General features: G+C 49.0%; 1 protein-coding gene across 1 annotated transcript in view; it reads right to left on the reverse strand.

Moving 5' to 3' along the window:
• sptbn5 (spectrin, beta, non-erythrocytic 5) overlaps nt 1-13797 on the reverse strand; it is a 154430-nt gene that overhangs the window by 43941 nt on the left and 96692 nt on the right. The window contains 9 exon segments of the mRNA XM_072436122.1: nt 1966-2080; nt 2149-2267; nt 2356-2451; nt 2524-2715; nt 3918-4073; nt 7821-8009; nt 8407-8511; nt 10883-11032; nt 13377-13580. Coding sequence (XP_072292223.1) covers nt 1966-2080; nt 2149-2267; nt 2356-2451; nt 2524-2715; nt 3918-4073; nt 7821-8009; nt 8407-8511; nt 10883-11032; nt 13377-13580 — 1326 coding nt within the window.

Genomic DNA, 13797 nt, shown 5'->3' on the forward strand with positions numbered 1-13797 from the left:
AGTTAAAGTCCAGTTAAAGTCCAGGTAAAGTCCAGTTAAAGTCCAGTTAAAGTCCAGTTAAAGTCCAGTTAAAGTCCAGTTAAAGTCCAGGTACAGTCCAGTTAAAGTCCAGTTAAAGTCAAGCTGAAGTCCAGTTAAAGTCCAGTTAAAGTCCAGTTAAAGTCAAGCTGAAGTCCAAGTAAAGTCCAGGTAAAGTCCAGTTAAAGTCCAAGTAAAGTCCAGTGAAAGTCCAGCTAAAGTCCAGTTACAGTCCAGTTAAATTCCAGGTAAAGTCCAGGTAAAGTCCAGCTGAAGTCCAGTTAAAGTCCAGTTAAAGTCCAGTTAAAGTCCAGGTACAGTCCAGTTAAAGTCCAGTTAAAGTCCAGTTAAAGTCCAGGTAAAGTCCAGGTAAAGTCCAGTTAAAGTCCAGGTAAAGTCCAGCTAAAGTCCAGTTAAAGTCCAGTTAAAGTCCAGGTAAAGTCCAGTTAAAGTCCAGGTAAAGTCCAGGTAAAGTCCAGGTAAAGTCCAGTTAAAGTCCAAGTAAAGTCCAGTTAAAGTCCAGCTAAAGTCCAATTAAAGTCCAGGTAAAGTCCAGTTAAAGTCCAGCTAAAGTCCAGGTACAGTCCAGTTAAAGTCCAGTTAAAGTCCAGTTAAAGTCCAGTTAAAGTCCAGCTAAAGTCCAATTAAAGTCCAGGTAAAGTCCAGTTAAAGTCCAGTTAAAGTCCAGTTACAGTCCAGGTAAAGTCCAGTTAAAGTCCAGTTAAAGTCCAGTTAAAGTCAAGCTGAAGTCCAAGTAAAGTCCAGGTAAAGTCAAGTTAAAGTCCAAGTAAAGTCCAGTTAAAGTCCAATTAAAGTCCAGGTAAAGTCCAGTTAAATTCCAGGTTAAGTCCAGGTAAAGTCCAGGTAAAGTCCAGCTGAAGTCCAGTTAAAGTCCAGTTAAAGTCCAGTTAAAGTCCAGGTACAGTCCAGTTAAAGTCCAGTTAAAGTCCAGTTAAAGTCCAGGTAAAGTCCAGGTAAAGTCCAGTTAAAGTCCAGGTAAAGTCCAGTTAAAGTCCAGGTAAAGTCCAGGTAAAGTCCAGTTAAAGTCCAGGTAAAGTCCAGCTAAAGTCCAGTTAAAGTCCAGTTAAAGTCCAGGTAAAGTCCAGTTAAAGTCCAGGTAAAGTCCAGGTAAAGTCCAGGTAAAGTCCAGTTAAAGTCCAAGTAAAGTCCAGTTAAAGTCCAGCTAAAGTCCAATTAAAGTCCAGGTAAAGTCCAGGTAAAGTCCAGTTAAAGTCCAAGTAAAGTCCAGTTAAAGTCCAGCTAAAGTCCAATTAAAGTCCAGGTAAAGTCCAGTTAAAGTCCAGCTAAAGTCCAGGTACAGTCCAGTTAAAGTCCAGTTAAAGTCCAGGTAAAGTCCAGTTAAAGTCCAGTTAAAGTCCAGTTAAAGTCCAGTTAAAGTCCAGGTACAGTCCAGTTAAAGTCCAGTTAAAGTCCAGTTAAAGTCCAGGTAAAGTCCAGGTAAAGTCCAGTTAAAGTCCAGGTAAAGTCCAGTTAAAGTCCAGGTAAAGTCCAGGTAAAGTCCAGGTAAAGTCCAGTTAAAGTCCAAGTAAAGTCCAGTTAAAGTCCAGCTAAAGTCCAATTAAAGTCCAGGTAAAGTCCAGTTAAAGTCCAGCTAAAGTCCAGGTACAGTCCAGTTAAAGTCCAGTTAAAGTCCAGGTAAAGTCCAGTTAAAGTCCAGTTAAAGTCCAGTTAAAGTCCAGGTAAAGTCCAGTTAAAGTCCAGTTAAAGTCCAGTTAAAGTCCAGGTAAAGTCCAGGTAAAGTCCAGTTAAAGTCCAGACAAAGTCCAGGTAAAGTCCAGTTAAAGTCCAGGTAAAGTCCAGCTAAAGTCCAGTTAAAGTCCAGACCATGATCTGGACATAGGTCCACGTTGGTCATTGAAACTTAGAGGTGAGATCTCTTTGCTTTGCTGTTTGTTTGTTTGTTTGTTTGTTTGTTTGTTTGCTCACCTTCTCACTGGCTCTGTCTCGGAGCTCCTCTAACTCTCTGACGAGCTCGTGCACCACCAGCGCCCCCTGCAGCTTCTTCTTGTACAGGCTCAGGTCCACATGGAACTTGCTCCACCTACAGTTGGGGTGGAGTTAGGACATGATTGCACCTGCCGCTGACGGAGCGGGGCGGCGCTCGCGCACCTGTCGTTGAGCCGTTCCCTCCTGCTCGTCACCGTCTGCAGCTCCTCCGGCCTCTGTCTTTTCTCCAGACGAGTCGCGCTGTCGTTTATGGCTCGGATGTGGGCGTCGTCCACCGTCTCCTGCTCCACAACACAGACCAATCACCAACCAGCACCAGCTCTTTAGAGTCGGCATTAGCAGAGCAGGTCCCGGGTTCGAGGCCCTCACCCCTCGTCCTTTGGTCCTGAACTCGCTGAGCTTCTTCAGGAGCTGGACTCCGTGCTCAGAGTCCTTCCCCAGGTCCCCCACGTTGACCAGAACCTCCTGCAGCACAGACGGGTTCATGTTTTCATGTTTGGTGAGGAACAATGAGCCCGTCCTCGTGGTGAGAAGCACCTTGTCTCTGATCCAGGCCTCGGTCTCCTCCACCTTCTGCAGGAACTCCAGCAGGTCCCTGTGGTGGTGGAGGGCGCTGCCTCTCAGAGCCACGGCGAGCTGCAGCTCGTCCCAGTGCAGCTGCAGAGACGCCATTGTCCTTCTCACGTCTGAGGAGCTGCCAGGAGGGCGAGCCTGCAGCTGCTGCCCGGCCTGACGAGAGGAAGACAGACATTCAGCACTTCAGGGGGAGAGAAGGAGGAAGCACAACACGTCCACTCAAAGACAGGACAAAAGGGACGGATGGAATTGACTCCGTCCAGAGGAACCTCGGTCGGGGTCTCACCTCGGTCGGGGCTTCACCTCCTCACCTCGGTCGGGGCCTCACCTCGGTCAGGGTCGGGGCGTCACCTCGGTCGGGGCCTCACCTCGGTCTGGGTCTCACCTGGGTCGGGGCCTCACCTCGGTCGGGGTCTCACCTGGGTCGGGGTCTCACCTGGGTCGGGGTCTCACCTGGGTCGGGGCCTCACCTCGGTCGGGGTCTCACCTGGGTCGGGGTCTCACCTGGGTCGGGGCCTCACCTCGGTCGGGGCCTCACCTTGGTCGGGGTCTCACCTCGGTCGGGGTCTCACCTCGGTCGGGCCCTCACCTCGGTCGGGGTCTCACCTCGGTCGGGGTCTCACCTCGGTCGGGCCCTCACCTCGGTCGGGGTCGGGGCCTCACCTCGGTCGGGGTCGGGGCCTCACCTCGGTCGGGGCCTCACCTCGGTCGGGGCCTCACCTCGGTCGGGGTCGGGGCCTCACCTCGGTCGGGGCCTCACCTCGATCGGGGTCGGGGCCTCACCTCGGTCGGGGCCTCACCTCGGTCGGGGCTTCACCTCAGTCGGGGTCGGGGCCTCACCTCGGTCGGGGCCTCACCTCCTCACCTCGGTCGGGGCCTCACCTCGATCGGGGTCGGGGCCTCACCTCGGTCGGGGCTTCACCTCGGTCGGGGTCGGGGCCTCACCTCGGTCGGGGTCGGGGCCTCACCTCGGTCGGGGCCTCACCTCGATCGGGGTCGGGGCCTCACCTCGGTCGGGGCCTCACCTCGGTCGGGGCTTCACCTCAGTCGGGGTCGGGGCCTCACCTCGGTCGGGGCCTCACCTCCTCACCTCGGTCGGGGCCTCACCTCGATCGGGGTCGGGGCCTCACCTCGGTCGGGGCTTCACCTCGGTCGGGGTCGGGGCCTCACCTCGGTCGGGGCCTCACCTCGATTGGGGCCTCACCTCCTCACCTCGGTCGGGGCCTCACCTCGGTCGGGGCCTCACCTCGGTCGGGGCCTCGGTTGGGGCCTCACCTCGGTCGGGGCCTCACCTCGGTCGGGGCCTCGGTTGGGGCCTCACCTCGGTCGGGGCCTCACCTCGGTCGGGGCCTCACCTCCAGCACGGCGCTGATGTTCTGGCCGTGGGCCTGGATCTCCCGCTCAAACGCCTGGTGTTTCTGCAGCAGGTTCAGTTTGCTCTGTAAACTGCTCAGGTCACTCTGACCGCCCTCAGACAGTTTGTGTGCGCGCTCGCAGATCCACTCCTCGGCCTGAAACACACAACCTGAAACTAACACACCACCTGAAACTAACACACCACCTGAAACTAACACACCACCTGAAACTAACACACAACCTGAAACTAACACACAACCTGAAACTAACACAACACCTGAAACTAACACACCACCGGAAACTAACACACAACCTGAAACTAACACAACACCTGAAACTAACACACCACCTGAAACTAACACACCACCTGAAACTAACACACAACCTGAAACTAACACACAACCTGAAACTAACACACCACCTGAAACTAACACACAACCTGAAACTAACACACCACCTGAAACTAACACACCACCTGAAACTAACACACAACCTGAAACTAACACACCACCTGAAACTAACACACCACCTGAAACTAACACAACACCTGAAACTAATACACCACCTGAAACTAACACACCACCTGAAACTAACACACAACCTGAAACTAACACACAACCTGAAACTAACACACAAAAACACCACCTGAAACTAACACACAAACACACAACCTGAAACTAACACAACATCTGAAACCAACACACCACCTGAAACTAACACACAAACACACAACCTGAAACTAACACACAACCTGAAACTAACACACCACCTGAAACTAACACACAACCTGAAACTAACACACCACCTGAAACTAACACACCACCTGAAACTAACACACAACCTGAAACTAACACACAACCTGAAACTAACACACCACCTGAAACTAACACACCACCTGAAACTAACACACAAAAACACCACCTGAAACTAACACACAAACACACAACCTGAAACTAACACAACATCTGAAACCAACACACCACCTGAAACTAACACACAAACACACAACCTGAAACTAACACACAACCTGAAACTAACACACCACCTGAAACTAACACACCACCTGAAACTAACACACCACCTGAAACTAACACACAACCTGAAACTAACACACAACCTGAAACTAACACACCACCTGAAACTAACACACACACACACAACCTGAAACTAACACACCACCTGAAACTAACACACCACCTGAAACTAACACACCACCTGAAACTAACACACAACCTGAAACTAACACACCACCTGAAACTAACACACCACCTGAAACTAACACAAAACCTGAAACTAACACACAACCTGAAACTATCACACACACACACAACCTGAAACTAACACACAACCTGAAACTAATACACCACCTGAAACTAACACACCACCTGAAACTAACACACAACCTGAAACTAACACACCACCTGAAACTAACACACAACCTGAAACTAACACACAAACACACAACCTGAAACTAACACACAACCTGAAACTAACACACAACCTGAAACTAACACACAACCTGAAACTAACATACCACCTGAAACTAACACACAAACACATAACCTGAAACTAACACACCACCTGAAACTAACACACCACCTGAAACTAACACACAACCTGAAACTAACACACAACCTGAAACTAACACACCACCTGAAACTAACACACAAACACACAACCTGAAACTAACACACCACCTGAAACTAACACACCACCTGCAACTAACACACAAACACACAACCTGAAACTAACACACCACCTGAAACTAACACACCACCTGAAACTAACACACAACCTGAAACTAACACACCACCTGAAACTAACACACAACCTGAAACTAACACACAACCTGAAACTAACACACCACCTGAAACTAACACACAAACACACAACCTGAAACTAACACACCACCTGAAACTAACACACAACCTGAAACTAACACACCACCTGAAACTAACACACCACCTGAAACTAACACACAAAAACACCACCTGAAACTAACACACAAACACACAACCTGAAACTAACACAACATCTGAAACCAACACACCACCTGAAACTAACACACAAACACACAACCTGAAACTAACACACAACCTGAAACTAACACACCACCTGAAACTAACACACAACCTGAAACTAACACACCACCTGAAACTAACACACCACCTGAAACTAACACACAACCTGAAACTAACACACCACCTGAAACTAACACACAACCTGAAACTATCACACAAACACACAACCTGAAACTAACACACAACCTGAAACTAACACACCACCTGAAACTAACACACCACCTGAAACTAACACACAACCTGAAACTAACACACCACCTGAAACTAACACACCACCTGCAACTAACACACAAACACACAACCTGAAACTAACACACCACCTGAAACTAACACACCACCTGAAACTAACACACCACCTGAAACTAACACACCACCTGAAACTAACACACAACCTGAAACTAACACACAACCTGAAACTAACACACCACCTGAAACTAACACACAAACACACAACCTGAAACTAACACACCACCTGAAACTAACACACCACCTGAAACTAACACACCACCTGAAACTAACACACAACCTGAAACTAACACACCACCTGAAACTAACACACCACCTGAAACTAACACAAAACCTGAAACTAACACACAACCTGAAACTATCACACAAACACACAACCTGAAACTAACACACAACCTGAAACTAACACACCACCTGAAACTAACACACCACCTGAAACTAACACACAACCTGAAACTAACACACCACCTGAAACTAACACCACCTGAAACTAACACACCACCTGAAACTAACACACCACCTGAAACTAACACACCACCTGAAACTAACACACAACCTGAAACTAACACACAACCTGAAACTAACACACCACCTGAAACTAACACACAAACACACAACCTGAAACTAACACACCACCTGAAACTAACACACCACCTGAAACTAACACACCACCTGAAACTAACACACAACCTGAAACTAACACACCACCTGAAACTAACACACCACCTGAAACTAACACAAAACCTGAAACTAACACACAACCTGAAACTATCACACAAACACACAACCTGAAACTAACACACAACCTGAAACTAACACACCACCTGAAACTAACACACCACCTGAAACTAACACACAACCTGAAACTAACACACCACCTGAAACTAACACCACCTGAAACTAACACACCACCTGAAACTAACACACAACCTGAAACTAACACACCACCTGAAACTAACACACAACCTGAAACTAACACACAACCTGAAACTAACACACAAACACACAACCTGAAACTAACACACCACCTGAAACTAACACACCACCTGAAACTAACACACCACCTGAAACTAACACACAACCTGAAACTAACACACCACCTGAAACTAACACACCACCTGAAACTAACACAAAACCTGAAACTAACACACAACCTGAAACTATCACACAAACACACAACCTGAAACTAACACACAACCTGAAACTAACACACCACCTGAAACTAACACACCACCTGAAACTAACACACAACCTGAAACTAACACACCACCTGAAACTAACACCACCTGAAACTAACACACCACCTGAAACTAACACACAACCTGAAACTAACACACCACCTGAAACTAACACACAACCTGAAACTAACACACAACCTGAAACTAACACACAAACACACAACCTGAAACTAACACACCACCTGAAACTAACACACAACCTGAAACTAACACACCACCTGAAACTAACACACAACCTGAAACTAACACACCACCTGAAACTAACACACAAACACACCACCTGAAACTAACACCACCTGAAACACACACTGTTTATGTGGGGGGTGTGGCCTGTTACCAGTGCTGCGTCCCGGCTGAAGAGCGCCACCTCCTGCTCCAGCTCCAGATCCTCTCGCCGTCGTGCTGAGCGCTCTTGAATCGTCCGGCGCCGCTTCAGGACCGACTTGTACTTGGTCCGGATCCTTCTGCCGCGCTCCGAGCTCAGACGCCTCCTCAGACTCTCGCTCTGCTCCTCCAGAGAGAGAAGCTGCAGAACACACAGGGTCACACAGGGTTACACCGGCCAGAAGGTCCAGAAGGTCCAGAAGGTCCAGAAGGTCCAGAAGGTCCAGAAGGTCCAGAAGGTCCAGAAGGTCCAGAAGGTCTAAACTGCCCGGTCAGGCTGAGCTCTTTCATGGTTTCCACTCCCTGTTTTATGCAATATTTAGAGGAAGTGTTCAGTCGTCACTATGGCAACAGTTCTACGTCCAATGGATGAAGAGCATTTCTGAGATCCACATGTTCAGCTCCAGGACAAACCCAGACTGTTCCTTCCATAGGCTCTGTGTCCCTGCCAAATACTCCAATACATGAATACATGAATACATGAATACATGAATACATGAATACATAAGTAAAAGTATATAAGTAGAAGAGGTCTTGACCTTGTCGTCCTGAGAAACGAGCAACTTCTCAAAAGCTTCATGACGTTTGATCAGAGCCTCGATCTCGTCCACAGAGTTTCCCAGAGAAGCATTTTCCAGGAGCACCTGCAGGGTCAGAGTGCAGGGTCAGAGTGTCAGAGTGCAGGGTCAGAGTGCAGGGTCAGAGTGTCAGAGTGCAGGGTCAGAGTGTCAAAGTGCAGGGTCAGAGTGCAGGGTCAGAGTGCAGGGTCAGAGTTCAGGGTCAGAGTGTCAGAGAGCAGGGTCAGAGTGCAGGGTCAGAGTGCAGGTTCAGAGTGTAGGGTCAGAGTGCAGGGTCAGAGTGTAGGGTCAGAGTGTAGGGTCAGAGTGTCAGAGTGCAGGGTCAGAGTGCAGGGTCAGAGTGTCAAAGTGCAGGGTCAGAGTGCAGGGTCAGAGTGCAGGGTCAGAGTTCAGGGTCAGAGTGTCAGAGTGCAGGGTCAGAGTGCAGGGTCAGAGTTCAGGGTCAGAGTGTCAGAGTGCAGGGTCAGAGTGCAGGGTCAGAGTGTAGGGTCAGAGTGTCAGAGTGCAGGGTCAGAGTGCAGGGTCAGAGTGTCAGAGTGCAGGGTCAGAGTGTCAAAGTGCAGGGTCAGAGTGCAGGGTCAGAGTGCAGGGTCAGAGTTCAGGGTCAGAGTGTCAGAGTGCAGGGTCAGAGTGCAGGGTCAGAGTGCAGGTTCAGAGTGTAAGGTCAGAGTGCAGGGTCAGAGTGTAGGGTCAGAGTGTAGGGTCAGAGTGTCAGAGTGCAGGGTCAGAGTGCAGGGTCAGAGTGCAGGGTCAGAGTTCAGGGTCAGAGTGTCAGAGTGCAGGGTCAGAGTGCAGGGTCAGAGTTCAGGGTCAGAGTGTCAGAGTGCAGGGTCAGAGTGCAGGGTCAGAGTGTCAAAGTGCAGGGTCAGAGTGCAGGGTCAGAGTGCAGGGTCAGAGTTCAGGGTCAGAGTGTCAGAGTGCAGGGTCAGAGTGCAGGGTCAGAGTTCAGGGTCAGAGTGTCAGAGTGCAGGGTCAGAGTGCAGGGTCAGAGTGCAGGTTCAGAGTGTAGGGTCAGAGTGCAGGGTCAGAGTGTAGGGTCAGAGTGTAGGGTCAGAGTGTCAGAGTGCAGGGTCAGAGTGCAGGGTCAGAGTGTCAAAGTGCAGGGTCAGAGTGCAGGGTCAGAGTGCAGGGTCAGAGTTCAGGGTCAGAGTGTCAGAGTGCAGGGTCAGAGTGCAGGGTCAGAGTGCAGGGTCAGAGTGCAGGGTCAGAGTGCAGGTTCAGAGTGTAGGGTCAGAGTGTAGGGTCAGAGTGTCAGAGTGCAGGGTCAGAGTGCAGGGTCAGAGTGTCAAAGTGCAGGGTCAGAGTGCAGGGTCAGAGTGCAGGGTCAGAGTTCAGGGTCAGAGTGTCAGAGTGCAGGGTCAGAGTGCAGGGTCAGAGTGCAGGTTCAGAGTGTAGGGTCAGAGTGCAGGGTCAGAGTGTAGGGTCAGAGTGTAGGGTCAGAGTGTCAGAGTGCAGGGTCAGAGTGCAGGGTCAGAGTGCAGGGTCAGAGTTCAGGGTCAGAGTGTCAGAAGGCAGGGTCAGAGTGCAGGGTCAGAGTGCAGGTTCAGAGTGTAGGGTCAGAGTGTAGGGTCAGAGTGTCAGAGTGCAGGGTCAGAGTGCAGGGTCAGAGTGCAGGGTCAGAGTTCAGGGTCAGAGTGTCAGAGTGCAGGGTCAGAGTGCAGGGTCAGAGTGCAGGTTCAGAGTGTAGGGTCAGAGTGCAGGGTCAGAGTGCAGGGTCAGAGTGTAGGGTCAGAGTGTCAGAGTGCAGGGTCAGAGTGCAGGGTCAGAGTGTCAGAGTGCAGGGTCAGAGTGCAGGGTCAGAGTGCAGGGTCAGAGTTCAGGGTCAGAGTGTCAGAGTGCAGGGTCAGAGTGCAGGGTCAGAGTGCAGGTTCAGAGTGTAGGGTCAGAGTGCAGGGTCAGAGTGCAGGGTCAGAGTGCAGGGTCAGAGTGCAGGGTCAGAGTGTAGGGTCAGAGTGTCAGAGTGCAGGGTCAGAGTGCAGGGTCAGAGTGCAGGGTCAGAGTGTCAAAGTGCAGGGTCAGAGTGTAGGGTCAGAGTGTCAGAGTGCAGGGTCAGAGTGCAGGGTCAGAGTGCAGGGTCAGAGTGCAGGGTCAGAGTGCAGGGTCAGAGTGCAGGGTCAGAGTGTAGGGTCAGAGTGCAGGGTCAGAGTGTCAGAGTGCAGGGTCAGAGTGCAGGGTCAGAGTGCAGGGTGAGAGTGCAGGGTGTAGCGTGTAGCATGTAGCATGTAGCGTGTAGCGTGTAGCATGTAGCGTGTAGCGTGTAGCATGTAGCGTGTAGCGTGTAGCGTGTAGCGTGTAGCATGTAGCGTGTAGCGTGTAGCGTGTAGCATGTAGCGTGTAGCGTGTAGCATGTAGCATGTAGCATGTAGCGTGTAGTGTGTAGCGTGTAGCGTGTAGCATGTAGCGTGTAGCGTGTAGCGTGTAGCGTGTAGCGTGTTACCTCCTGAGAGGCCGAGGTCTTGTCCAGGGCGTTGGCTTCTCTGTAGAACATCTGCTCCAGCTGGATCTGCTCTAAACGGCTCTGACGCTCGCTCCACTGCAGCTCCAGCCGCTCACGCTCAGAGCTCAGAGTCTCAAGCTTGTCCAACACCTGAGAGACACAGAGACGTTTAACACAGAGACGTTTAACACAGAGACATTTAACACAGAGATGTGAGACACAGAGATGTTTAACACAGAGACGTTTAACACAGAGACAGAGACGTTTAACACAGAGACGTTTAACACAGAGACGTTTAACACAGAGACGTGAGACAGAGACGTTTAACACAGAGACATTTAACACAGAGACGTTTAACACAAAGACGTTTAACACAGAGACGTTTAACACAGAGACGTTTAACACAGAGACGTGAGACACAGAGACATTTAACACAGAGACGTTTAACACAGAGACGTGAGACACAGAGACGTTTAACACAGAGACATTTAACACAGAGACGTTTAACACAGAGACGTGAGACAGAGACGTTTAACACAGAGGCAGAGAGACGTTTAACACAGAGACGTTTAACACATAGACGTTTAGACACAGAGACGTTTAACACAGAGACGTTTAACACAGAGACATTTAACACAGAGACGTTTAACACAAAGACGTTTAACACAGAGACGTTTAACACAGAGACGTGAGACAGAGACGTTTAACACAGAGACATTTAACACAGAGACGTTTAACACAAAGACGTTTAACACAGAGACGTTTAACACAGAGACGTTTAACACAGAGACGTGAGACACAGAGACGTTTAACACAGAGACGTTTAACACAGAGACGTGAGACACAGAGACGTTTAACACAGAGACATTTAACACAGAGACGTTTAACACAGAGACGTGAGACAGAGACGTTTAACACAGAGGCAGAGAGACGTTTAACACAGAGACGTTTAACACATAGACGTTTAGACACAGAGACGTTTAACACAGAGACGTTTAACACAGAGACATTTAACACAGAGACGTTTAACACAGAGATGTGAGACACAGAGATGTTTAACACAGAGACGTTTAACACAGAGACAGAGACGTTTAACACAGAGACGTTTAACACAGAGACGTTTAACACAGAAACATTTAACACAGACGTTTAACACAGAGATGTGAGAAACAGAGACGTTTAACACAGAGACGTTTAACACAGAGACGTTTAACACAGAGATGTTTAACACAGAGACATTTAACACAGAGACGTTTAACACAGAGATGTGAGACACAGAGACGTTTAACACAGAGACGTTTAACACAGAGACGTTTAACACAGAGACGTTTAACACAGAGACGTTTAACACAGAGACGTTTGACACAGAGACATTTAACACAGAGACGTTTAACACAGAGATGTGAGACACAGAGACGTTTAACACAGAGACGTTTAACACAGAGACGTGAGACAGAGACGTTTAACACAGAGACATTTAACACAGAGACGTTTAACACAAAGACGTTTAACACAGAGACGTTTAACACAGAGACGTTTAACACAGAGACGTGAGACACAGAGACGTTTAACACAGAGACGTTTAACACAGAGACGTGAGACACAGAGACGTTTAACACAGAGACATTTAACACAGAGACGTTTAACACAGAGACGTGAGACAGAGACGTTTAACACAGAGGCAGAGAGACGTTTAACACAGAGACGTTTAACACATAGACGTTTAGACACAGAGACGTTTAACACAGAGACGTTTAACACAGAGACATTTAACACAGAGAGGTTTAACACAGAGACGTTTAACACAGAGACACAGACGTTTAACACAGAGACGTTTAACACAGAGATGTTTAACACAGAGACACAGACGTTTAACACAGAGACGTTTAACACAGAGACACAGAGCCGTTTAACACAGAGACACAGAGACACAGAGACGTTTAACACAGAGACGTTTAGACACAGAGACGTTTAACACAGAGACGTTTAACACAAAGACGTTTAACACAGAGACGTTTAACACAGAGATGTGAGACACAGAGACGTTTAACACAGAGACGTTTAACACAGAGACGTGAGACAGTGACGTTTAACACAGAGACATTTAACACAGAGACGTTTAACACAGAGACGTTTAACACAGATACATTTAACACAAAGACGTTTAACACAGAGACGTTTAACACAGAGACGTGAGACACAGAGACGTTTAACACAGAGACGTTTAACACAGAGACATTTAACACAGAGACGTTTAGACACAGAGACGTTTAACACAGAGACGTTTAACACAGAGACATTTAACACAGAGACGTTTAGACACAGAGACGTTTAACACAGAGATGTTTAACACAGAGACATTTAACACAGAGACGTTTAACACAGAGACGTTTAGACACAGAGACGTTTAACACAGAGACGTTTAACACAGAGACATTTAACACAGAGACGTTTAACACAGAGACGTTTGGACACAGAGACCTCTCGTTTTCACCTCTCTCCTGTTGCTCTTGTCCAGAGTCTGCAGCTCCTCGCCCTTGTCCAGAGCTTGCTGGTAGCTCTCCTCTCGTTGGTCCATCTGCACTCGGAGCGTCTGATGCGCCGACAGCTGGAGATCTGCTGTGGCCACGTCGCTGATGCTTTCTTCAGCCGCCATGGCCGCCCTCAGCTCCGCACACCACGACAGGTAATCGTGCACCTGCCGGCCACACCCATCAAGTGAACAAAGAGCTCCTCCCACATGTAGGGGGAGGAGCCACCGAGGCTGAAGTGCAGTCAGACACCACGCAGCTACAACGTCAGGCTCTGCTCCGTGTGGGAAATCACTGGAGTCGTGCCGGTTAGCAGAGGCTAGTGCTAAATGCTAGCGCTACATGCTAGCGCTACATGCTAGCGCTACATGCTAGCGCTACATG

This window comes from Eucyclogobius newberryi, unplaced genomic scaffold, assembly GCF_026437365.1.
Source record: "Eucyclogobius newberryi isolate DKJ021-1_F unplaced genomic scaffold, fEucNew1.0.hap1 SCAF_70, whole genome shotgun sequence".
NCBI lineage: Eukaryota > Metazoa > Chordata > Actinopteri > Gobiiformes > Gobiidae > Eucyclogobius > Eucyclogobius newberryi.